The following is a 26,559-nucleotide window of genomic DNA, read 5'->3' as shown; positions in this document are numbered from 1 at the left end:
GGGGGGGGGGGGGGGGGGCAGCCAAAATTGTTTTTGCTTTGGGCAGCAAAAATCCTAGAGCTGGCCCTGACCTTAGGTTTCAGAAAGAAAAAAAACCTCTCCCTTTTGCTCTCAGTTTTCCAGGACAGGAGTAGATCTATTTTCTGCATGTGTTAGTATGGCATAGCTGTGCATATAGAACAGAAATAGATAGTTAGGAATGCACTCTACTGCTGGATAGGATAGTTTAAGTGAAAGGTCATCTTGGGGTCCAGATCTCATTCTCTTCCTTCAACTGCCCAATTAGGATAATATTGAAATGCATGAGAAATTACACACACAGTACTAGACTCAGGCCTTGTCTATACTGTGCAGAAACTTGCCAGTGAAGTAGCTTTCTGCATTGTAACTCCTGAGGTGTACACACTGCCAAGCCACTTAGCGTGCAGAAACTGCGCAGTTGCAGCGCTGTTAAAAAAAAAAAAAAAACCCCAAAAAAAACCACCCCAATGAGAGGCGTACAGCTTTCTGCGCCAGGGGTACAGTGCCGCGATGCCAGTGTAGACACCCTGGTCGATGCCTGTTCTCACCTCTCTGGTCATCGGTTTGAACTCTACTGCCCTGCCCTCAGGTGACCAACTGTCATTCCCACCCCTTAAATTCCTTTGGAATTTTGAAAGTCCCCTTCCTGTTTGCTCGGTGACGCGTGCGGTGGTCTCAGTGCATCTTTCCAGGTGACCACGCCAGCTCCACGGACCAGGCGATCCCCTGCTTGGAGCAATGCCGAGCTGCTGGACCTCATCAGCATTTGGGGAGAGGAGGCTGTCCAGTCCCAGCTGCGCTCCAGCTGTAGGAATTATGATACCTACAGACAGATTTCACGATGTATGACAGAAAGGACATACTGCAGTCCAGGGTCAAAGTGAAGGAGCTGTAGAACACCTACCACAAGGCACGGGAGGCAAACCACCGCTCTGATAGTGCGCCCACAAGCTGCCAGTTCTACAAAGAGATGGACACAATACTCAGTGGCGACCCCACCTCCACTGCAAAGGATACTTCGATGGCTCGTGTGCCAGTCGAGAGTGGACCGAGCCAGGAGGAGGATATCTTGGATGAAGATGTGGAGGGGGAGGGGGACCCAGAGGCTGAGGATGACTTGGAGATCAGAGATGCATGCAGCCCGGAGCTCTTCTCTACCCCAAAGGCTAGCCAGTCACAGCTTTCGGATCTTGGCGAAGCACAAACAGGACAGGAGGCCCCTGGTAAGTGGCTTGTATTTTGGGAATCACTGAAGTGAGTTGTTGGGGGTAGGAGGGTTGCAGAAAGCAGGCTTGTGTCTGTATGATGCGCACACCACCACATGCCTAGTCGGAGCGGCAGAACAGGGTGTTGATTGACTCCCTCACATCCCGGGCATCTGCCTCAAATCTCCAGGAAACTCTTATGGAAATACTGGGCAATCCGCTGCTGCAGGTTCTTTGGCAGAGCTGCTTTGTTTCTTGCCCCATTAAGGGTAACTTTCACGTGCCACTCTGCTGTTAATTGGGGGGGGGGAGGGGAACCATTGCTGCACACACAGGCAAGCTAGATAAGGGCCAAGGTAGAAGCCGCAGCTTGGAGAAGACCCTCCCTTGATTCCCTGCTCACCTTCAGCAGCAAGATATATTCCATAACAAACAGCCTGTGGAAAATGTCAGGACAGGAATGATTATAAGGCCCCCCCTACAATGCTGGCTCTCCCCAAAAGCCATGTGCCCAGTGTACAGTACAGTCCTGGAACACTGATTTCCCCTGCGGTTACTCACCATTTTGGGGGTCTTGTGGCTCATGTGTGCTTGCCTGGGATCAGCCAGTTAGTGACAGGTATGTGAATAGTGCAGGGGTGGGCAAACTTTTTGGCCACAGGGCCACATCTGGGTGGGGAAATTGCATGCAGGGCCATGAATGTAGGGCTGGGCAGGGGGTTGGGGTGTGGGAGGAGGTGCAGGAGGGGGTGCGGTGTGCAGGAAGGGACTCAGAGCAAGGGGTTGGGGTTCAGGAGGGGTGAGGAGTGTACGAGGGGGCTCAGTGCAGGGGGTTGGGGTACAGAGAGGGGTGCAGAGTGCCAGAAGGGGCTCAGGGTAGGGGGTTAGGGTGGAGGTGGGGTGCGGCAGGGGGCTCAGGGCAGGAGGGGTGCAGCAAGGGCTTGGGGTGCAGGAGGGGTGCAAGGTGCAGAAGAGGTTCAGGGTGCAGGTTCCGGCCCAGCGCCGCTTACCTTGAGCAGCTCCGGGGCGCGCAGCGGGGCTAAGACAGGCTCCCTTCCTGCCCTGTCCCTGTGCCGCTCCCAGAAGTGGCCGGCACCACATCCCTGTGGCCCCTGTGGGAAGGGGGGCAGCAGAGGGCTCCACGCACTGCCCTCGCCTGCAGGTACCTCCTCCAAAGCTCCCATTGGCCGTGGTTCCTGGCAAATGGGAGCTGCGGGGAGCGGTGCCTGCAGGCGAGGGCAGTGCACAGAGCCCTCTGCCTCCCCTCCCCCAGGGGCCACAGGAACGTGGTGCCGGCCGCTTCTGGGAGCGGTGTGGGGCCTGTGGCGCCACGGGGCTGGATCCAGCCCACGGGCCGGATCTAAAGCCCTGACGGGCTGGATCCAGCCCGCAGGCCGTAGTTAGCCCCCCACCCAGAATAGTGGCTGTGTTTTAAATCCATGGTGTGTGTGTTGCAAACAATACTGCTTCTGTAAAATGTTGCATTTTGGCTTCACAGATATGACCTTGGGAGCCCAGCCTCCCTCTTTGTTATGGCCGGCTGAACGGCTGCGCAGAATTAGAAAGCGGCCATGAAGAACTAAGGAGGACTATATGCGTGAGGTCATGATGCACTCCGCAGCCGAAAAACAAGAATTGAAGGAGTGGCAGGACAGCGAGAAGAGGGATCGAAAGGAGAATGCAGCGTGCCAGAATGAAGCCATGGAGCAGCTCTTAAACGTTAGGGAGCGCCAAGCAGATACGCTCCAGGCACTACTAGCACTGCAAACCGAGCAGCTCTGCACCCACCCTCCCCTGCAGCCGCTGTCGCAAAACTCTTTGCCATGCCGTCCCCCCCAACCCCCCGCCAACACACTCTTAACCTCCTGGCTCAAGTCTGTACCCGCTGCATTCCACTCCTGCCCTGTCAGAGTCATAAGAACGTAAGAATGGCCCTACTAGGTCAGACCAAAGGTCCATCTAGCCCAGTATCCTGTCTTCCAACAGTAGCCAGTGCCAGGTGCCCCAGAGGGAATGAACAGAACAGGTAATCATCAAGTGATCCATCCCCTGTCGCTCATTCCCAGCTTCTGGCAAACAGAGGCTAGGGATACCATTCCTGCCCATCCTGGCTAATAGCCATTGATGGACCTATCCTCCATGAATTTATCTAGTTCTTTTTTGAACCCTGTTATGGTCTTGGCCTTCACAACATCCTCTGGCAAGGAGTTCCACAGGTTGACTGTGCATTGTGTGAAGAAATACTTCCTTTTGTTTTAAACCTGCTGCCTATTAATTTCATTTGGTGACCCCTAGTTCTTGTGTTATGAGAAGTAGTAAACAACACTTCCTTATCTACTTTCTCTACACCAGTCATGATTTTATAGACCTCAATCATATCTCCCCTTAGCCGTCTTTTTTCCAAGCTGAAAAGTCCGAGTCATTAATCTCTCCTCATACAGAAGCCGTTCCATACCCCCTAACCATTTTCGTTGCCCTTTTCTGAACCTTTCCAATTCCAATATATCTTTTTTGAGATGGGGCGACCACATCTGCACACAGTATTCAAGATGTGGGTGTACCATGGATTTATATAATGACAATATGATATTTTTCTGTCCTATTATCTATCCCTTTCTTAATTATTCCCAGCATTCTGTTCGCTTTTTTGACTGCTGCTGTACATTGAGTGGATGTTTTCAGAGAAATATCCACAATGACTCCAAGATCTCTTTCTTGAGTGGTAACAGCTAATTTAGACCCCATCATTTTATATGTATAGTTGGGATTATGCTTTCCAATGTGCATTACTTTGCATTTAACAACATTAAATTTCATCTGCCATTTTGTTGCCCAGTCACCCAGTTTTGAGAGATCCTTTTGTAACTCTTAGTCTGCCTGGGTCTTAACTATCTTTAGTAATTTTGTATCATCTGCAAATTTTGCCATCTCACTGTTTACCCCTTTTTCCAGATCATTTATGAATATGTTGAATAGTACTGGTCCCAGAACAGACCCCTGGGGGACACCACTATTTACCTCTCTCCATTCTGAAAACTGACAATTTATACCTACCCCTTGTTTCCTATCTTTTAGCCAGTTACCAGTCCATGAGAGCACCTTCCCTCTTATCCCGCGGCAGCTCACTTTGCATAAAAGAGTGTGGACTCCCAGTACCCACTGCATTCAACACCCATCCTTCTGCAGCTTAGCCCTGCTGAGGTACAGTACCCGCTGCACTGTACTCCAAAGGAGAAGGTTAGATATGATACCTGGACATACAAAAATCTTTAACCGTCCTGGGACCCCACCTCCTCCTGGGAGCCTCCCTTCCCCCATCCCCTTCAGTGCTGATGTTTGTTTGTTTTTGTTTGTCTCTCTCCTCCGGTGGTTGTTTTTTTAATAAAAGAATTGTTTTGGTTTGAAAGCAATCTTTATTCCATTAATTGAAAGCAGAGTCCTGCAAAACAGCAGGCAATTTTCTTACACCTTCATAGTGCATAATTTGCACCAATCACAATCACCTCCTAGCATTACAAGCACTGCAATCCCAAGAACAGCAACATATATTAGTGGCTTTCAGCTTCAAATTGCAGCCTCAAGGCATCCCTGATCCTGGTCCCCACGCTGCGCCCCTCTAATAGCCCTGGTCTCTGGCTGTTCAAATTCAGCCTCCAGGCACTGAGCCTTAACGGTCCATCCCTGAGTGAAGCACCCTTCCCTTTACAAATATTGTGGCATGTACAGCACGCAGCTATAGGAATAGGATTGTCGTCATCGGCCAGTTCCAGCCTTCCATATAGGCAGCGCCAGCGGGCCTTTAAACAGCAAAAAGCACACGCAATAGTCATTCTGCACTTGCTCAGCCTGTTGTTGAACCGCTCCTTGCTGCTGTCAAGGTTCCCTGAGTATGGCTTCATAAGCCACAGCATTAAGAGATAGGCAGGGCCTCCCAGGATCACAATGGGCATTTCAACTTCTCCTATGGTGATCTTCTGGTCCAAGAAGAAAGTCCCTCTTTGCAGCTTCCTGAACAGGCCAATGTTCCGAAAGATGCATGCATCATGCACCTTTCCGGACCAGCCTGCGTTAATGTCCATGAAATGCCCCCAGTGATCCACAAGTGCCTGGAGAACCACTGAGAAATATCCCTTCCGATTAATATACTTGGTGGCTAGATGGTCTGGTGCCAGAATTGGAATATGTGTGCCATCTATCGCCCCTCCGCAGTGAGGGGAGCCCATTTGTGAAAAGCCATCCACAATGTCACGCACATTGCCCAGAGTCACGGTCTTTCGGAGCAGGATGCGATTAATGGCCCTGCACACTTCTGTCAACACGAGTCCAATGGTCGACTTTCCCACTCTGAACTGGTTAGCGATCAATCGGTAGCAATCTGGAGTATCCAGCTTTCACAGTGCAATCGCCACACGCTTCTCCAATGACAGGGCAGCTCTCATTCTTGTCTCCTTGTGCCGCAGGGCTGGGGCGAGCTCATCACACAGTCCCATGAATGTAGCTTTCCTCATCCAAAAGTTCTGTAGCCGCTGCTCGTCATCCCAGACGTGCATCGCGATGTGATCCCACCACTCAGTACTTGTTTCCAGAGCCCAAAAACGGCGTTCCATTGTGGCCAGCACCTCTGTGAATGCCACAAGCAATCTCGTGTCGTAGCTACTACGCGTGGCGAGATCAATGTTGCACTCCTCTTGCCTTTGTAGTTTAAGGAATAACTCCACTGCCACTCGTGATGTGTTAGTCAAAGCGAGCAGCATATTGGTCAACAGTGTGGGATCCATTCCTGCAGACTGAAGAGGCAGAGCAGAGAACGCAGTAGACAAACCACTGAAAGATAGCGCCAAATGCAGATGAAGCACAGGGATTGCTGGGATGTGAAGCAATGCATCAGGGGCACTGGGACAGGGCCCAGGATGCACTGCAACCCCCTCCACCTTCCCACAACTCTTAGCGGCAGAAGAGGAAGAGATGCTCTGTGGGATAGCTGCCCATAGTGCACCACTCCGAATACCGCTGCAAGTGCCTCAAGTGTGAATACGCTATTGCACAGGCAGCTGACAGTGTGAACACACAATAGTGGTTTTCCTTCAGCGCTCTCTGAGCGGTGCTGTAAACTGCCAGCACTGTAACTCTGCCAGTGTAGACATACAATTAGTACATGATATGACTGCGGGTATCGTGTAGTTTAGCAAGAGGAACACATGATTCATTACCAGTCTGCAAAGCACTACTGCAATTATTGCTGGTGTCTATGTAACATATGGCCAGCTTAATAATTCAAACTGAAGTAGCACAACCCAACTCTCAGTCCTCCTGACACAAATCGATCCTGGGGCACTTTTTAAAGATTATACTACCCATTTTACTAATGTATAACCACAGCAGAGAGAAAAATAAAAACAGCAGCTTGCAAGGTATTGGGTGTATAGTCAAACTGATGCATACTTGAAAATGCACATTTGCAAGCTAAGAGTATTTCTAAAGGGTCAAATAGAATTATGCATGTAATGCATATTCAACAGGGAAGCTAATCCCTGAGTGCAACACTAAATGACTACTTTAGCCTGAGTCGTGAGAAAACAGAAAAACTCAAACGTACTGGGGATCTGGGCAAAGATTTAATAAAATAGTCTTGTGGGGGGTATGTTTTTTGTTTGTTTTCATTTTTTGAACAGCTCTGTCACTCTGAAGTAATTTTTTTAAACTTTTATAAAAACTTCATTAAATTATTTGTATCGGGGTAGCACAATATGACCTCAACTGTGGATCAAGACCCCATTGTGCTAGGAGCTGTACAAATACATAACAGATGGTAACCTCAAAGAGCTTACAATACAAATAATAGACAAGAGACAACAGGTGTATATTAGAGACACAAGGTGAGTGAGGGAATATGTTTATTGGACCAACTTCTGTTGGTGAAAGAAATCTCTGTAAGCTTGAAACCTTGTCTCTTTCACCAACAGAAGTTGGTCCAATAAAACATATTACCTCACCCAACTTGTCTCTCTAATATCTGGAATCAACACTGCTGTAATAACACTGCAAAGAACAGGTGGATATGACAGACAGGACGAGCATGACTAGCTAACAATGAGGCAGGCAATACCGGTAAGCCTGATAGACATTGGTCACAGCAAACCAGCTGCTTAACATATAATCCTAGAAACATTAATGTAACTTCAATTAGTGAAAACTAACTATTCTAAAAAGCTTTACAAGTTCTTATTATGGCTATTAGAAAACAATGAGGTTATAGAATTGCCTAGAAACCAAGAGAGGAAGGGAGACGGTATCATTGGTAATTAGAGAGAGGAATGTGGCTAGTGGGTGAAATCAACTGTCATAAGGAGTTGACTAGAATGGTGTGAATTGTTAAGAGACTTGTTTTGCTACAATCTAGAAACTTCTGGAAGGTAAGCATGGCCTGCAATACCAGTTCTACACAGAACTGGCTAGCTCATCTTATTTTTTAGTCTTTGAGGTGTTGAAGTCACAGTGTGGTTGTTTCTCATTCTAATGGGAGCAAATGTGAAATATGCTGATCAATACTGGAAACGGGTGTATAGAACCACCAGGCAGAGAAGGTGAACACCACTCAGCATCAGCATTTCAATTCCTTTCATCAGATCTCTTTTTATTGATTCATAAACAAAGGCAAGCCCCTCTGAACAATGGGTCCTAATTGCCAGAGATCTTTCCAGGGGAAAGGAGAAAGGACACACTTCCCCCCCAGTAGCCACTGCCATTTCCCCTTCACTTTATCTGTCCACCCAATTACTCAGGGGTCTGAGTTAACCCCACATGCATTGGAGCTTGCAAAGCTCCCTTCTACCTTGTCAGAAAGTGATTAATTCATAGTGATTACCCAGCATTAGTGTATGAGTTTCTCCCTCTGACCTGATGTGCCTAACATTAAAGGAAGAGGTAGGAAACAAGGTACTGAATGGACTAAAATAATTAGAACAGTGAATAAGTATTCTAATGTAAAGATAAACATTATCAAAAGTAGCAAGATGGAAAGGGTTCATGCTCCTCTCAGAGAGTGCAAGTATAAACTGATTTTCAGTTCTTTAAGGTCAAATATCGCCTTGAATGAAACTATGTATTAGAGCAGGACACTGATGAAACTGCTGATTCTGAAAGCAAAGTATTTTCTTCTTCCATGCTATCCTTGAAATGTAATCACAGAGAACATCCTTGCAGGCTTTCCAGCAGTTTTTCCAACCTTAGCTTCATTCAGGAGCAGTATCTGTTCATCGTTGATACCCAAAAAATTACAAAGATCAATTGGTAATTCTACCATAGAAACGGAAAATCAAAGACTGAACTTGACAAGAAAGTTCCACTTTTTTTTTGGCTAAAAACCTTCACCCTTTCAATAGAGCACAAAATGAGTAATCAAAAGAAATAATGGAGGCACCTTGCTATGGATATGCACCTCCCTACAGTTTTCAAATTTGCAGGTCCACTCCAAGTGAAGAAACACATGAAAAGTTAAAAGAAGAGCTAAAAAACCTACAATGTTGTTAATGTAAGATGGTTGGCTGAAGATGAAAAATGACCCATTCATGGCTCCAAATATCCATACAGGGAAAGGGTCTGGGATAATTGCAACTGAAGTGGTTACCTTTTTTTCCATTGTACTTTTCCCCATATTCTTAATGTCCTCTTCGGCACCCTGGACACAATATTCTGCTGTTTATTTTTCAAAAGTGAAATCAACAGCACCTACCACATCAGAAAAGAAAATATTAGACCTGATCTAGTAAGATCCGACAAGGACACAATTACAGGGCTAACTCCACCTCTTAACCTTCTCCAGTCTCTCTGAGTGTACACTCTCAGGTGTCAGGCCTTGGGCCTTCACCTCTTGGGAGTGGAACCCTATGATTCTCCCACACTCCAGGCCATGGGCTACAGTAACCTATGAACCTACGCTGCTTGCCCAGCAGATCCAATTGAGTTCGGTATTTGCAGTTCTTCCCTTCAGGAGCTTGTGCCCAATGATGAATACAGTGGCCAGACAGCCTTCTGAAATCAAACTACTGTTTAATCTTAACAGTAGGAACAAATAATGTAAAAAATAAAGGTTTTTTAAACCAGTCTATATACAGGGTCTCTTACCTGGAGACTTGCCATCCCTTGGCAGATGCCTTAGGTAGACCTCCCTTTACAGTCTCTCCCAAACAGCTGCTCCCTCCCTAGAAAGGGAATCACTTATCCCCCCACCCCTCCTTTGTCTCAGGTTCACAGGCTCTTTTGGTTCTTCTGTGTTTACAAACCAGGACTCCAATACCACTTGAAAAGCATGTCCAATGAATTCGGTGGGGGGCTAGAGGTAGGACATCAAGTGAACGGCTCCTGAGTTGTCTCTTAAGGGTTGGCAAGTGGATGGCTATCTGAAGCCATTGTACCCTTTCCTGTCTAAGTGCAGGCATCCTCTTCTTGAATTAACCCCACCTTTTCATACAGTAAACAAACAGAACATATGGTATTCATAAATTTAAGAAGGTGAGTACTCCCAAGGTCATGGCAGGTTGAAGTTATACATGCGGTTAACTACGTGGTGATTCAGGGATGTTGTGTCCAAGGTGCTGAAGATGCCACCCAAGAGTTCAGGGAATGCATTAGGAGGTCTCCGCTATTTGCTCAAATATTGAAAATGAAGTGAAAGAGACAAGAACTCCAACTGCGAGTCACCTTAAGCTTCTGACTTGCAGATATTCAGCACACTAAACTTCATCAAGAAAACTAACACCCCATAGTCCTACATTATGTTCTTTCTAACCACCTTTGACCTCATAGCTGGTTGATTGAAAGAGCAAGATTGATGTCCCAGCTTCCCAGTGACATTCTGCAGAAGATGAATGCAAATGTAGCAACACAACTACCATCAATATTGTAATCAACCAGAAACAAGATGGGCAATTTTTGTTTTTAAAACAGGTTTGGCAGCTTTCAGGCTTGCTGCTGCATTACATCAAAACAATACATGCGAGGCACTTGTTCACCTCACAACTAACCTGGTCAGTCTCCTATTCTTTCTCCCTCCCCAACATTCTCCTCAAAATATTCAAACCATAGTGAAGGAATTTTAGATGTTTAAAATAATGGAATCTCATATCTAAAGTGACAGTGACAATTTTAAAAAGTCCTGTCTGTCTGAAAGTGTTTTGCCCAATATTGTTACAAGAACTGAAAGATTGGAAAAAATAGGGAAAACAATTTGTTTACTTTGTGTTTTTGATAGCACTTTTTGCCTGGTCATTTCCACTGTCTCTGTCGTAGTAGAGAGTCAGTTTCCCTTGCTGTTTGTGTGAGTCTTTTCACATGACACTGGAAAGATCATATAATAAAAAGGAAAATTTGTCAAACCATGAAGTTGGCAGGGAGTTCAGGAGCAGTGAAGCTAATTTTAAACTCAATTTTGGAAACTAAATCATTTAAGTCTCTTTTCTGAGATTTCGTCAGCATGGTAGCAGCCTTAAAAAAGCAATTAACAACTAAAGTGTCAGTGATACCCAATATATTTTGGATGCTGCCTTCCCATTTGCGGTATGTATTTAATATAGACCTTAAAATCCTAGCCTGCAGCTGGCTAACCCAGCCTTGTAACCAGGTAGCTAATTAGCAATCCCATAGAGTTCAAACAAGTAGGAGACCTAATCACAATCTTAACACAGCCATAACCTCAATGTGCCAAACAACCAAGGAGTCACAAATAGGCCCATTTTATAGTAAGGCCATGCCTCCCCTCCTATGCCATTTTTCTGCTTTTCTTTTTGGCTTAATGTCTTCAAAGCATTGTAAAAACGTAACAGGCTATATCATGATAAGAGGTTGACCAAACACAAATCGGTCTTTTTAAAGGAAACACAGATTTTGAAGAATATTTGTACGGAAATTTTGTGTATATTAGAATAAAATGAGTACCAAAAAAAATGTATCATTCTAACTATAGACGTTAAAAAGTGGACAGGAAGGCTATTAATAGCCAAAATAAATTTTTCATAGTTGAAGTGTTCCAAGGAGTTGTACTTTGAATAGGAATTCAGAAAAACTCTTTTAAAGATGAAATGCCCATTTTATAGTCCCAATAAGGCACTTCAAACTGTGCTGTTTAACACACACTTTCAATGTATTGGAAGCACTTGGCATCTAATGCTTCACTGCATATTTAAAGTTTGCAGTAGTGTTAAACCACAGTCATAAGAATCTTATTGCTTACTCATTTCATTTATATTTTATTATATTGTTTGGTTTAACATTACAGAACACGTAACTTTAAGTAAACAGTATGGACTACACTTGCACCTTGCAATCAGTCTTCCCTGAGTGAAGGGATACTGGTCAGTTGCACTGCCCCAGAAGCTCCCTGGTTCCCCCTGGCTCCAGGAAGGACAAGTAATCTGCACCAGCACTTATCTTGGAGCAGTTTACTTCTTGCTCTTCACCAGCCTGCATAGGGTCCTTACTCCCCTGAAAAAGTGCATAGGCCAGTTCACGATTCAGCCCTAAGGTGTTAAGTGCAGTAAGAAATGCATTTTAAAAGTCTACATTAATAAAATCACAGAAACTAAGGTTATATAAAGAAATAAGAATAGAGTATGGATATTTCAGTGTCTTGAAGTATATCTCAATTATCTAAGCTTTTTAAAGAAAAGTAGATGTGACTTGAATACAGTTTATGAGAGCAGCAAACTTCTATACAGTAAGTGTTCTCTTTGTTAATCAGTTGCTAGCAGAACTCAAGGTTAAACTAAAAGGATACAATGTTTGACTTGTGTGTTTGGAATTTTGCTGTGTTTTGTGATAAGAAGCAAATGAAAGTAATTTCTCTGTAGGTTGTGCTTTGGTAACAAATAATTGCACTGTATGGCTTAAAGGGGTACAGTATCTTTGTAATGAACAGCTTTTATACTAAAACCTTGACATACCACTTATCCTTCTTGAAATACATCCAAAGACAACTCTAAAGTTCACTTTACAAAGATTTAGTGTACTGTGTACACTCATGCACAGTATGTTCATAATCCAAATTCAAACACAGGCTCACTAGAATCCTGGAGGCAGAACTAGAATCCTGATTCTTAAAAAAGGGGGAGAGGGAGAGAGAGATAGATATATGGAAAGAATCTGGACATTTTTTATCCTTTTAAGAGTGCAGCATTCGGGTCAGAATCATTTATTGTTGTAAAAAGAACAGGAGTACTTGCGGCACCTTAGAGACTAACAAATTTGTTAGTCTCTAAGGTGCCGCAAGTACTCCTGTTCTTTTTGTGGATACAGACTAACATGGCTGCTACTCTGAAACCATTTATTGTTGTAATATACATAAATATAATGAATGATCTGGCCAAGCATCATCAGGACATCATTTATTTTCTTTTCCTTTCTATATGTATAAGATGTGCCAGCCAACCACCTGCAGGTGCATTAACAAACAAAACAAATATATATGCCACCAGCCTAGATCTCACATTAAAGACTGATGGATAGAGTGTACTGCGTAGAGGACAATGTGCTTACATATGGGGTGAAGAAAAAAAAAGTGTAATATATTTAATACATTCTCAAACCTGGCCCATCCAGGAAGCAGGTTCAACATGGAAACTGGATACTGTGGTAATACTGTAGCAACCAATATCCATGCTAGGGAAAGGGGAAATGGTTTTAACAAAAAAAAAAAAAAAAGAAGATTAGATAGAGCTTTGCATTTTATTTTATCTTATCTACTTGCAAAGCAGCATTTAGGCATAATTGTTGTTTAAGTTGTCCCTCAGTCTGTGGGACTGTGTTTACTGCCACAGTTCCCCATACATTCACCACCACCTATTGCTAGTATTTTCCTTTCAGTAAGCAGTGGCTTCTAGCTGACTCCAAATAAGAGCCTCATCCTTCATCACTCTTATTGAAGTCAGTGGAAGATGTGGGTGTGTAAGCTGTCTTTACTGGGAAGACAGCTGCAATTTCAGAGTTGCATCTTCTGTGTTTCTGTTTCTAAACTGCTATCTTCAGTGCACAAAAGAATGTGGTTAAAGCTTTGGAGTTCCCTTCATCTGAAGTAGACTAATTCTTCTAGCCAGTATAAAATAGGAGAGGTTTATAGTCTGTATGTATAACTTCAGGTAATAACATTGTAGCTCCTCAGAAAGGATCACTATTAAAATAAACAAAGATGTTTATACTTCTATATGATTTGCGTTACCAAGAAAAAGACTTATTCAAGAGCCCCCAGCTCAATTCCTAGTAGAACAGTGCTTTCATGAACTCCTGTACCTACAGAGAGCCCCTCTAGTAGAATACAAATCAACAAAAGACAATGAATGGAAGTTCAATAGATCTACAAAGAAACAGTATAAGCTTTACTTCTTTCTATAACTTAAATGCATTGAATGGATTGGGTGCTGACAATAAATAATTACAAGTTTTAGCTGTAGACCAAAAGCAGGAATTATAGCATACCTTAGAAGAATATAAATACACAAGATAATAAACACCCCAGTATTCCAGTTCAGCACAGGGTGATACCATACTTACACATGATTACACTGAGTGAAAACTCACTCTGCTGCCTAGAGAGATGTTTATGTTTAGGCTTGGCAGAATTTGATTTTTAAGTTCAACAATTAATATCAATTTTTTATTTTTAAGAATTGTCATTTTAAACTATTTTTTATTTTTACAGTTGCTGGAAATTAAAGGGAAGGGAGGAGTGGGGTTATAGTTAGGGTAGCACTGACAGTAGGGCTGTGTGGGGCTCCTAGCATGGCCGAGGGATTTGAGTCACCCGGGTGCAAGGTTCAGGGGAGGCTGCAGTCCTGGCCCAGGAAACCAGAGACTCCCAGCCAGGACTGCAAGGAGGAGGAGGAGCCCCCAGCCGCAGGGTGCTGCTGAACAGCTCCTGCCCTGCGACAGCTCCCATACTCCTGACTGGTGAGTGAGTGAGCAGGGCTGTGACAGAGGAGCTGCTTGGGGCTCCCTGCAAGGTCCTGCAGCCAGTGACACTCGATCATTCCAGGCGCAAAGCATGGGGAAGGCTGCTGTCCCGGTGGGGCAGACCAGAGATCCCTGGCCAGGGCCACGAAGAGGACTGCTCCCAGGCTGCAGGGGAGGCCACCCCACTGCTGAATGGCTCCTTCCTCCACAGCCAAGGGCTCATCATTCTCCTCCCATTCCTGGCTGGAGGTCTATGCTCTGTCCCGCCAGGACCACAGCATCTCCCCACACCTTGTGCAGGGATCGGGTGCCACCAGCCCTGCGGCAGCCCAGTGAACCCTCCGCAGCCCTGCAGTCACAGGAGCAGGTCTATGACAGCAGGGCTGCAGAGGGCTTGCTGGGCTGGTGACACCTGGCTCCTGCCGATGTAAAGGGTGGGGGGAAAGGCTGCACTCCCGCGGGCTGTTACTGATCTATTTCGCCCTGTCAATTTCAGTGTGCCCGTTGAAGTCAACATTTACACACATCTCTCAATTTAAACAAACTTCCCAAGCCTGTTTATGTTCTATGCAGAGTTACAGAATTAACAACTGTAGTTTGATAAAAGCAACAAGCTTAATTATAGGGGGAAGTACTATCTTGAAAACAAGTTTTGACAAAACCAACTGTTCAGTGTAATCACTCTGCAGTGCCTACAGTAGTCCAAGAGAGCAAGAGTCAATTTATATGTTAATTATTTTGAAGTAACAATGAGTTAGAGTTCTTAGTACTTCCCTCGCTCCAAAAGTGTCCACCTACTGTGTGCACAGATATACAGAAGAGACTACAGGTCCCCCCCACCCCACCCAATTCTTGTGACCTCTTATGCCAACAGGAAGTGTCAGGAGCTAGTAGGCATCCAGAAAACAGCAGTGATCACAGGAGACAGAAACACAGATACCCTTCCACAACAGTCATATAATAACTGGCACATTTATCTGAAGAATCCCTGCCTCATTTGTCACACACCTTCCAACTTCAGCAGTGAAAGAGGGAGGGGCATAGAGACTCAGTCAGGGATCCAGAGGGTCATGCAGTGTGGAAGTTGAATGTCATATCATAAATAAGGCAGGGGAGCCCACATTAAATAGTGAGAATAATACCTGACAGTTGCTTCATTCACTGTGCACCATCCAACCTGCAAACTGAAAAGAGACAGGTCCAGGGGAGATTTATGAATTGGGAAGGTAGAGGGGAGAAGAACTATGGCGGGAAAGTGTTACAGCTGGCTGCCTGTGCAACTTTCACTTTGGCATATCCCGACCTCTGAGTGCTTCACTTGGCAATGCTAACTTTCTTTCAATGTCATTTTTTCTTTAGAATATACAGGACATTTGCTGAACTAAAAGCTTGGACAATATGGAAAGAGTTTACTACTGAAGTTGTTACCACCACCAAGTACTCTTTGGTATACAATGCTGTTCTCTGTAGGGGGGGGAAAGAGAGGTGGGGAAGGGAGAGATACAGTGCTAGCTGCCTGTTAACCTTATAAATCCTTTATTCATGTTGCACAACGAATACAATGCACCAGTGTATTTGGCTTTGCTTCTGGATCAGGAGCTGCTTTGAGTGAGAGAAGAAAAATGATGTTGTATTTATTTTTCATTCATGCTTTTTATTTTCCCAGTGAAGTATTGAAAACCATGATTAACTAAACACACCGTATACAGTTGCTTAATGTACGTAAAATGCACAAATCCAATTTGTTACTCAGCTTAAGGAGGGTTTCACTGCCAGGTGATCAAAATATTAGCTTATGGAACTGTTTCTGACAAGTGATACATGGCAAATGCCTATCAATCTTCCTTCCTCTCCCTCCCCCACTCTTACCTATGAATCTTTCTTCCTCCCACACTCTGAGAAACTACAAGATATATTAAATACGTGATCCTGCCTGAGTGAGAAGTACTGCCTGAGTGAGGAGAATCTTACTTCCAACAAATTCATAAGCATCTCCATCATACTGTCAGTTTAAAAGTTCACCCTACCTTGTTACTCTTGTCATATTCTTCTTTTAAAATCTTAATAAATGCTTCATGGAAATAAAAATTATTTGGGAATCACTACTCAGCTCAGGGGGAGGAGGGGAAAATGTTGCCAAAATCCCCTTAGTTCCCATAGCAATACCAAGAGGCACACAAAGGGTGCATAGGAGTGTGTGGTAACCTCCTCCTCAGAGGTTTTATTACTATGAAACCCAACACACACGCATTGAAAAGAAATTTTCAAGGTTTAAAGGAGATAATTAAGAAAAAGAAAATACATGTTTTATGACTGGCTATAAATCAATAGCATTTAATGTCCAGTAGCCTACACATCCTACAGTCAACTACTAATGACTAGAAAAATCACTGTGAAAGAATTTCTAAAGCTAAATTAGTGGGGTGTTAATTTTTCGTTGGGAGGGAGGAAAGCAGAGAATGGGAGCACTTAGCTTCAACTCAAAAAGCTGTAATAATAACCTCTCCACTGTTATGCATGGTAGCATATAAACAATGGACAATGCTCCAATAGAGCCGACTGTGCTAACTGGTGCTATTTAGTTTAATTATTGCACAGACATTCTTGAAAATTCAGTTTCAAATATCAGCTCTTAAGTGGGGAGACTACTTTTGGGCAGGACCAGAATCTTTGTAAAGGTTGGTAACTTCTTTTTAACCCACTGTTAATACAGTGCTTATAAAAAGGCATGGCCTTTCCATAAAATGTGTGAAAGCCTTTCAAATAACATCTAGGACCCAAAGATCAACCATGAGCAATAAAGGAGGAAGTTACAAACAGGCAATGCAAGAGGAGATGAAGACATGAAAAGATGTCTGCTGAGTTGGAAACACCCACAAACAGCATTGGTGAGGTAGCAACAGGCTGATTTGTGTTGGCACGGGGGACATGAAAGGAGGAGAGGTCAGTGTCAAGGATAACAAAGATTAAATAGTGGAGGCAAAGGAAAGGGGTGTCAAATAGGGAGTGTTTTTCTAGCATTAATTTTATAACACTCATTAAAGATGTAAAGTTACAGAACATTGCAAAGTTACAAGAAAGCTTGCAATCAGTTCTACCACACATGATTAATTCCATGCCTGGCAGCTATTAGTTCACATAAGGTAACCATTTTCCCCATCAGCACCCTTAGTATGCCAGACTCAGCTTGCTCCAAGTCTTCAAATGTTTTCCAAAGCTCTCTCTCCATCCAAGGCAGACATTTAGACACACCCTATAATTTCCTAACACCTGAATAACTCTGATCACTTTAAGCTTCAAAATGGAAGCATTGCAAGCTGTTACAATATAACCGGTTAGTGTAAGAAAGCTACAACAGAAGCACTGGACACTCCTAAGAGACACAACATTTCAAGTACAGTATTAAGCATGTTGTCACCCTATTTGTACTACACTAGAATAGGGTAAGATCCTACATTACTGCACATTACAATCTCACATGCACCTTAAACCCATTTACTTTCTGGTTCACATGCACCAGCACAGCACTGACAATATCACAGTCACCCCCAGCTCTTGAACTGGAAACTGTGTTTTCAGAAATATGTGAAAGCTATTGGTTTTTAAATCTGGGTAAGTTAAAGGAATTATTTGGACACTATGTAGATATCTCCTCTTGTTTTGTGCATTTTCTGTTAATTTCTCACACACAACAGAAGTTTCTCACTCCCTTTTCCTAAACAACAGTTTCTGTTGAACCACAGAATCTCCAATCTCACCCCGGATACTTTATTCCACAAGCCAGTCCTGGGCCTCAGACCACCACCACAGTTTTAAGCAACTTCACCTACACCCTAAAAACAAGGGTGCATCTATAATCACTGCACAATGTTAGCACTTCCCTTCTCTTGTATAATGTAAGACTGATCACCTGTCTGGGCCTCTCCAGCCTCACACACACACACACACACACCTGTGCATGCCATTCATGTGAGCATAGAGGAGAAAGAAAGGAGACACCTCCTGCCCATGGCAGTGGAGGAAGTGAGGGAGGGAATGGGGAGACACTTCCTCTCCCACTGATTGTTCCAGGACAGGAAGCATATACCGCCAACACTCTCCCACCCACAACCCTCTCTCACACACGCACACCGATCTTGGTGTGGGGCAGAAAGTTATAACCCTCCTCGTCAAGTGTCCAGACACGCAAAAATAAGTAAAAAGTACTACCACCATTAGCAGGAATTGAATCCACTGTGTTTCATAGGATTACATGACTATCCTGTCATGGCACAGAGAGAAGTAACTGACAGCACAGAGGTCAACCACAGCAACAGTGTTCAATGCTATTACTGCATTGTCGTAGCCAAACCAGTAGCTGAGCAGCCTGCTGTTCTTATGATGGTCTCTGTACTATCATCACTTCCAAAATAATAGAATAGCTCCAGCCTCAGACCCAAAAGCCACTGAAGTTCTAGCTAGATTTTTCCATTCAGCTCCCAAATATCCACTCACCAATTATAAAATATATGATTGGTTATGCTTATTCTATCATTGTTTTAGAGTATGTAAAAATACAAAAAAAATTAAATATTTTCAGTTTCAAGTCTACTACTCAGTGCTTTGACTTGTAGAAATGGAGAACAAAGCATCAGAAGTCTTTTAAATAAATTGCAATCATTCACATTTTAGGCACCTAATTATGCTGAAAATGCAATTACACGTTTAAACAGATGATAATGCCTCAGGGCTAGTCCAGTTGATTTGCTGCTTCTTTAGCAATATAGCTTCTTTGCTCTCAAACTTCTAAAAGCATTACAGTACATGCAAGTGTGGCTATGTACAAATGGTCTGAAATTGTCACACATGCACTTGGTGGCAGTTTAGTCTTTCCCATCTTATTAACTGCAACTAAAATATATATTTCATATACAGGCACTCATATACATTCCAATTGTAATTTCATAGTTTATATCAAATGCTTTGTTGGAGGGGGGTTAAATCACATGCAAACTTTACGTTCCGGTATTTGTAAATGGAAAAGAACATCAGCTAAAACCACAAAATGTATGTTATTTACACTTCAGCAAGGCTACTTATTAACAAACTTTTGAACTAGAGTTCTATTTCCATATTATGGGAAGGATACAATTACCAGTTTACATTCCATTTCTCATTCTATGTAACCATAGCATCAGATTAGTAATGTTAGAGTTATAGGACACCATCCAACAACCATTGGCACTATAGAGGCTGAAGTTCCACAGCCGCCCCAAAATAAAACGGAAGCTGCCACCATTACCCCTCCCCTACACAAGCCCCATTAATCCCTAGACTTGGTTTGCCCATGCCTCCCACCAACGTGCCCCACTTCTCTGGCCCTACTGGAACCACAAAACTACCTTAGCAGCTGGTCTAACCCCAGCAGATAACTCCAAAGGGTAGGTGAAGACAAGGAACAGGTTTCAGGCCCATTTTATTTTTACATTAAAAACATAGCCATTTTGAGTTGGGGGTGGGAGATTCCACATACACAACCATTTGCTGGCTAATGGCATTTAGGACAACTCTTGTCCCAATTCCCAGCCTTATGTGTGCCCCCGCCCAACATTTCCCCTCTCTGCCCCCCTTTGAAGAGGGTGAAGGAGGGCACCATTTCCACCAGCAAGAGAGGACTTCCTATACTACCCCTCACATCCCTATTGATGATGTCTAACCAGCAGCTGGGAGGTGTGATTCCCAGCCTGGGTAGACAGACATGCTAGCTCTGCCCAAGCTAGCTCCTAAGAATAGCAGCCTGACTGCAGTGGTACAGGAAGCAACTCCAGCTAGCCACCCAAGTACAGTCCCATCAGGATACTACTTCTCAGTGCTAGCTTGAGCAGAACTCATCGGTATCTACCCACGCTGGGAAGCACCCTCCCAGCTACTGGGTAGACATACCCTTTGTTGGCTTGGGTGAGAGGGAATTTCTGCCAACTATGGAGAAACAGGCCCATCAATTGACTTAAGATATAAGGCTTGGCATGGGCTTAGTCCTTCTAGATCCTCCCTTCCAGGCTATGGCTATATCTTGGCCAATGCTGCCTGCATAACATCTTTAAGAGATGACCTTTCCTATCCATCCCCACAGCTAAAATTCCCAACCAGGCTCTCATCTTGATCACTGAATTCTCAGGCCTTAACAAATGCAGTCTTGCCCTGCTCATATCCATCCAGAATGCTGCTGCCAAGATCATTTCCTAGCCCATTGTCACCTCTCTCCTTTCATCCCTCCCCTGGCTCCCCCTTCTCTATCACACCAAATACAAGATGTTTGTCTTCACTTTCAAGGCCCTTCACAGTTAAACCCCATCTTGCCTATCATCTCTCATTTGCTACTGAGTTGTCAACAGTTGCCTACAATCAGTCCATGATGCCAGCCTCCACTGCCCACTTGTTAAGTTTTCAAACAAGCATCTTCATGCTATCTCCCATGCCGTCCCTCATGATTGGGAGGAGCACCCCATCAAATCTGCATAACTAACTCATCCTCCTTAAAACTCTCCTCCACGATGATGCCTACAAAAAGCTTGACAATGAACAGCTAGGCTGCTGGTGTGCTGAGACCACTCCTAGCATGTGGCCAGTACTGTTTCCTTGTTATCCCCATCTGACCAAATTAATCTGTTGCCTTTAGTCTTATACTTAGATTGTAGGCTCTTTGGGGCAGGGCCCATCTTTCATTCTGTGTTGTAGAGCGACTAGCACAGTGGGGTCCAAGGCTATGGCTACTGTTACAGTAATACAAAGTAATACACAATTATTACACAACAATTAAACATTCCAAAAAGAGGGGTGGGGGATGAGACACATTAAATACTAACACATTATATTAAATTAGAATTGAGGTTGAGATTTTAAGCAACAAAACACAAGACATTTAAACTTTGTTCCCCCTAGTAACTTTACTCAGGCAATTTGCACCAGAAAGGAAATGTCTTATTTAAAAAGATACAAGGATGCTCTCAGGTTAAAAATTGTATAACTCTGTAAGCTGTTTGGGGAGACAATTTGTATAAAGTAGAAGAGGTAAAGAATTGCTGAACAAAGAAAAAGTAGCTTGTTTCACAGTCAATCATATTAACCATGGAAAGCAATATAACATTTACCCCTGTAAATAAAATCCTGAAACAAGGTCTTCCCTTTGTAAGTGAAATTGTGAGAGCTACAGTTTGTAAATTACCCTAGGTGGTAGTTATCCATTAGAATTTCAGTTCCTGAGTCATCCTTCACTGTCCCAAAACACAGTGGAGAGTCACAGCTTAACTTCTTGTACTTTAGCAAGTTAGAACAAATACTGAAAACAAAAAGCACTCTTTTTAAACTCAGAAGGATATACTAATTCCTAGACTACAGGCAGAAATACTGCATGAATGCAGGATCTCTCTCTTGGGGAAAGGCACCATTATTTAGAACTTCACTCATCAAAACATGACACACATCAATTATAGTTTCAAAGGCCATTTATTGAATTGCAAAAGAAATTCACTCCTAGTCTAATCCTTTGTTTCTTTACCATAAAAATACCTATCCTGGCACATACAAACTCAAGCCACCCAGAACACCCAAATAACAATGTTTTGGGTTTTTCGGAGCTACAGATTATAAAACTATGGACTATTTCTGTTGTAATTAACTGACTACTACTCTAGCAGGGTAGTTAAAGGTCAAACCTTAATTCAAGTGCCACTACTCACATTTAATAATGTTTTATAGGAGTATCTGGAAACTTGTCAGTTTTCAGAAGTTCCCCCATCAATGTATTCATCTTTTTGTTGTGAAACTACAATATAAAAGTCAGAGGTAGTCAATTATTTTTGTCAAGGTCCAAATTTCTAGGTCAAGATATAGTCAAGGTCCAGACTCCAGAGAAAATAAAAAATAATAAGTAAATAAAAAGATTTCTGGTTCTGTTCAAAAGCATCTGGCAGTCCAGATTTGCCCTGTGGTCTGCCTACTGACTACCCGTGATATAAGTGAACCTGAGGGATGAGTGGAAAAAACAGAATCAGACTAAGTGTGACTGATGTTTCAAACAGCAATAGGCATTTTTTAAAATATGTCTAATTTACAGTTTTAATTTCACTCTCTAAAGAGAAAGATATTCAAGAAATGTGATCTACTACAATTACTGGACTAACTAACAGCCTGTTTGGCCTACTTTTGAATGCAACTTACTTAAAAGAAGTGGTATGCATCTTTATAAAGTAACAATTTTTTTTTTTTAAATCACTCATATGTCCAGAATTGAATAGCTTACATGTCTGTTTATTTTTCTGTAGAGGTAAATGTTTTGAAAATTTGAACAGACTATTGAACACATGGTTTCCAAATAGTTAGTCCTTTAAAAGTTTAACAAGTACTGAGATTATATAGATAAAATGGAACATCACAATGAAATGTCCATAGTTTCTACTGCTTACCAAACTCAAACTTACTAAAATCCAAATCAAAACACAAACCTGACACTTAACCACAATATTTTTGTTCATGGTAAACATTGCTGGATATATATATTGAAAGCAAAATTATAAAAATTGTCTTTTTCAGTGCACAGCACCACTAAATAAATAGGCACAGAAAGTTTAAGTGGTTAACTAGTGTGGCTTTGTACTGATGCACTTATCTGGTAGAAAGGTAATACCTTGAAATATATCTCAGCATGCAAGATAAACTCAGTCAGGTACTGCAAATTTTACAAATCTATTTATCATTGCTCAGGACAGGTTTGGCATTGTACAGAGATCTGTGCAATTTAAGGAATGGCAAATGCATTAAAGTTTATCCCATTATATCAGAAGGAAGAGCCTGGTACAGGGAATCCTTCATTGAACCTGGATGGAGATAAGAGAACAATGATGTTAAGAGAGGTGGTTGTGCCTAAATTATATCAAGGAACTGGTGTACTACTTGAACTTTTGACCCCAAGTGCTAAAGAGAAAGATCATGAATTGCTGATTAAAACAACGGAATATAACTGATTTGGATATTTATTCAAAGCACAGTTGAAGAATGTGTAAACTTGAGAGAAAACTAAGGACAAAAAGAACGGGTCAACAATGAAGAGAACGGTGGGCTATCTTAACCCACCTCACTCACAATTCAGGATCAGCACCATTCCAGCTGCCTTTCCTCTCACGTACTGAGTCTCAATTTCTCACACACAAACACGCACATTTTGGCTTTATCTACACTAGGATTTTTGACCCAGAATTTCCTACCATTGCTACCTCTAGTGAGCGTGACTGGCAGGAGCAACGAGGAGTGTACCTGTAGGAAAGAGTCACCAAAGAGTGCCAGCTTTTCAAGAACCACGTCCTGCAGACCTGCTCTGTGTAGGGTTTGACGACACCGTGTTTAAAACACCAGTGGTGCCTGCCTGGAGACTTGTCTATTTTAATGCACTTAGTGTATTGGGGGGAGGAAGCTTGCGGAGTCTAGGCACAAACTTCGCCCTCTTGGCAAGCGGGAGCCAAGGCACCGGCGAGCCCAGCAGCACTTACCCAGGCACTTGATGCGGAAGCCGGCGGGCGGCTTGAGGGAGCGGCGCGTCCAGCCCTCCCGCAGCACCTCCAGGTGCTCCTCCTTGCCCTGGATCAGCAGCACCTGCTCGTCCAGCCAGCCCAGGAAGAAGGTCTCGGCCACGGCCGCCGTCACGCGCGGGTTCCAGAAGTGCTGCATGTTCTCCTGCTTGAAGTCCGCGAAGATCTCATAGCCGATGTGGTGGCGCCCGAGCTGGGGCGGCTCATCGCCAGGCGGCTCCCCCGGCGGCGGCTGCCGCTCTGCGTCCTCCCGCCTCTCCTCCGCCTCCAGCGCAGCCCCGGGGCTCAGGACGATGGCCAGGGAGTGCGGGGCGATCTGCAGAAACTTCTGCGTCTTCCGAGGCATCGCTAAGGGGCGCCGCAGCCTCTGCACGAAAGAGACACCCCCGAGCCCCCATCAAGGGAGGGCGGAGCTTGACACAGCCCCCTGCCTGCACCGGCCGGGCTGCCCCTGGCGCTGCCCCTCTCCCCAGCACAGGCCTAGGCTGCCTCCTGTCCCCCCCGCTGCACACGTGCGCCCCACCCGCCTGCCGCCCCAGGAGGCGCAACGCGGTGTTAGGCGCAGGCTCCTCCTGCACAACCTGCCGCCCCCTCCCCACCCAGCCTCGTGCTCTGCAGCGAGCCAGCTCCCGGGGGGCGGGTTGGGCTGCTGAGCCCTGTAGACGCACGTTACCTCCTGTTGCAGGCTCCTCTCCCAGCTCCAGGCATGCTCTACCGTGTCTCCAGACAGGGCATCTCAGGGCGCCGAGCTCCCTGCTCCGGTATCCCGGTGAGGGGCAGGTAGCAGGGTCCCGGCTGAGGGAGGGGCTGCAAAGCGGCTGGAGCTAACACGGGGAAATTAACCCTCCCTAAGAGGAGACACCAAGGGGTGGGGGATCGTGCCTGAACTAAACAGCGATCGCTCGGGCAGGGCTGCCCTGAGGTTTGCTAAGGGAGGAGGGATAAAAGTGCAGCCACCAGAGCCTGCCTCCCTGGGCGTCTCTGTTAATGATCTTTGCTCCTCCTCCCACCCCTTAGCTCTACTTCTCCTCCTGTATCTAGTACGCCCTTAGCCCAAGGGCCCACGAAACTTAGTGCTATCTCTTTCTCGGTAGGACAAGCTGTACACGTGTGTTGCCAAAGCTACAAAGGTGGTGTTAAAAACAAAATTCCTTACATGGGGTGGGCAAACTATGGCCCGGGGGCCACATCCTTCCCTTCATATGTTTTAATCCAGCCCTTGAGCTCCCGCCGGAGAGCCGGTCCAGGGCTTGTCCCGCTCTGCGCGACTCCCGGAAGCAGTGGCATGTCCCCCTCCTGCTCCTACACGTAGGGGCAGCCAGGGGGTTCCACAAACTGCCAGCACCCCAAACGCTGGCCCCGCAGCTTCCATTGGCCTTGAACTTCATTTCTGGCCCCACCCCATAGCTGTCACCCCAACCCCCATTTTCGTGAGCATTAATTGCCAGCCATACAATTTCCATACCCACCAAATTCATCCCAATGAGTCTAAAATTAATTGTAAGCATCCTTTCTCTGATAGTTATATCTGGTCTACACTGGCCAAGTGTATTTAAACTATATTAGCATGAACTGGATTGAAGCCTGTACAGCTATCATGTTGTCTTCTATGTCACTTTCAGCAATCCTGAATTAATTTTTGTCCGTGGGTTTTGGAGATGGCCCTGTAAGAAACCAAATAAATTATTTGTTGTAATTATTTAATTTCCACCAATTAAAGTGCAAACTTCTTTTCTATTTGCAGTAGCTCTTTCCCAATGGCTTAATATTTTATCTTATATCAGTGTTTCCAAGTTGAAGGGGCTCCCTCAGCAGTGCCAAACTATTTCAGGGGGACAGGCAACAGAAGAGACAATCAATATGGTTACATAAACTGAAGGACCCAGAACTATCCCTGCAAACACTGCAAACGTGCTAGGTAGCTCCTTAAAAGTCACCCACTTCCCTTGTTCACCTAACAAGACTGCAAGTAAAATTTTCAAAGTGACTTAGTAGCCTAGGTGAAAATGGGAGTTAGGTGCCTCAATACCTTTGAGGTTCTGGGCCTTAGGAGCTTAAATCCTATTGATTTTCAATGAGACTTAGGCTCCAAAGTGCCTAATTCACTTTTGAAAACAGCACTTAGATTCCTAGGTCAGTTAGGTGGTTTTGAAAATTTTATCCTACATCTTGCCCCCATTGTGGCCCCAGGGTAGATGCCTGAGAGAGCAGCTAACATAATTCAAGGTGGAGGGCCAGGTAACAACTTACCAGCCCACCCAAGATTCACATCTCTGCTCTCATGGCACTCAGGTTATCCTTGGGTGTACCAAATGGATGGCCCCTGCCCCAGCAGCCCATAGCCTTTTGGAGAATGGGGAAATAAAGGGGGTGATTATCAAGTGATCTATCAAGTGATCGATCCCTTGTCGCCCATTCCGAGCTTCTGGCAAACAGAGGCTAGGGACACTTCAAAGCATGGTTTTGCATTCCTGCCCATCCTGGCTAATACCCATTGATGGACCTATCCATCATGAACTTATCTAGGTCTTTTCTGAACCTGTTATAGTCTTGGTATTTACAACATCCTTTGGCAAAGAGTTCCACAGGTTAACTATACATTGTGTGAAGAAATACTTCCTTTTGTTTGTTTTAAACCTGCCGACTATTCATTTCATTTAGTGATCCCTAGTTCTTGTATTATTAATAAGGAGTAAATAACACTACCTTATTTACTTTCTCCACACCAGTCATAGTTTTATATACTTCTATCATATCGCCACTTAGTCATCTCTTTTCCAAGCTGAAAAGTCCCAGTCTTATTAATCTCTCCTCATATGGAAACTGTTCCA

The 26,559-nt window shown here is 44.3% G+C and overlaps 1 protein-coding gene across 1 annotated transcript in view; it reads right to left on the bottom strand.

The window, feature by feature from the left end:
- LOC115271155 (storkhead-box protein 1-like) overlaps positions 1 to 24,546 on the bottom strand; it is a 183,928-nt gene extending 159,382 nt beyond the window's left edge. The window contains exons 1-2 of the mRNA XM_029910615.1: positions 24,402 to 24,546; positions 23,690 to 24,095 (exon numbers count right to left, since the gene is read on the bottom strand). Coding sequence (XP_029766475.1) covers positions 23,690 to 24,074 — 385 coding nt within the window. The 5' untranslated portion in view covers positions 24,075 to 24,095; positions 24,402 to 24,546. The remainder of the gene's footprint in view (positions 1 to 23,689; positions 24,096 to 24,401) is intronic.
- Between the last annotated feature and the right edge of the window lie 2,013 nt (positions 24,547 to 26,559).

The sequence above is a fragment of the Terrapene carolina genome, unplaced genomic scaffold (genome assembly GCF_002925995.2).
Source record: "Terrapene carolina triunguis isolate 2854851 unplaced genomic scaffold, T_m_triunguis-2.0 Scaffold66, whole genome shotgun sequence".
In the NCBI taxonomy this organism is placed as follows: domain Eukaryota; kingdom Metazoa; phylum Chordata; order Testudines; family Emydidae; genus Terrapene; species Terrapene triunguis.
This window is presented reverse-complemented; position numbering and strand designations above follow the sequence as displayed.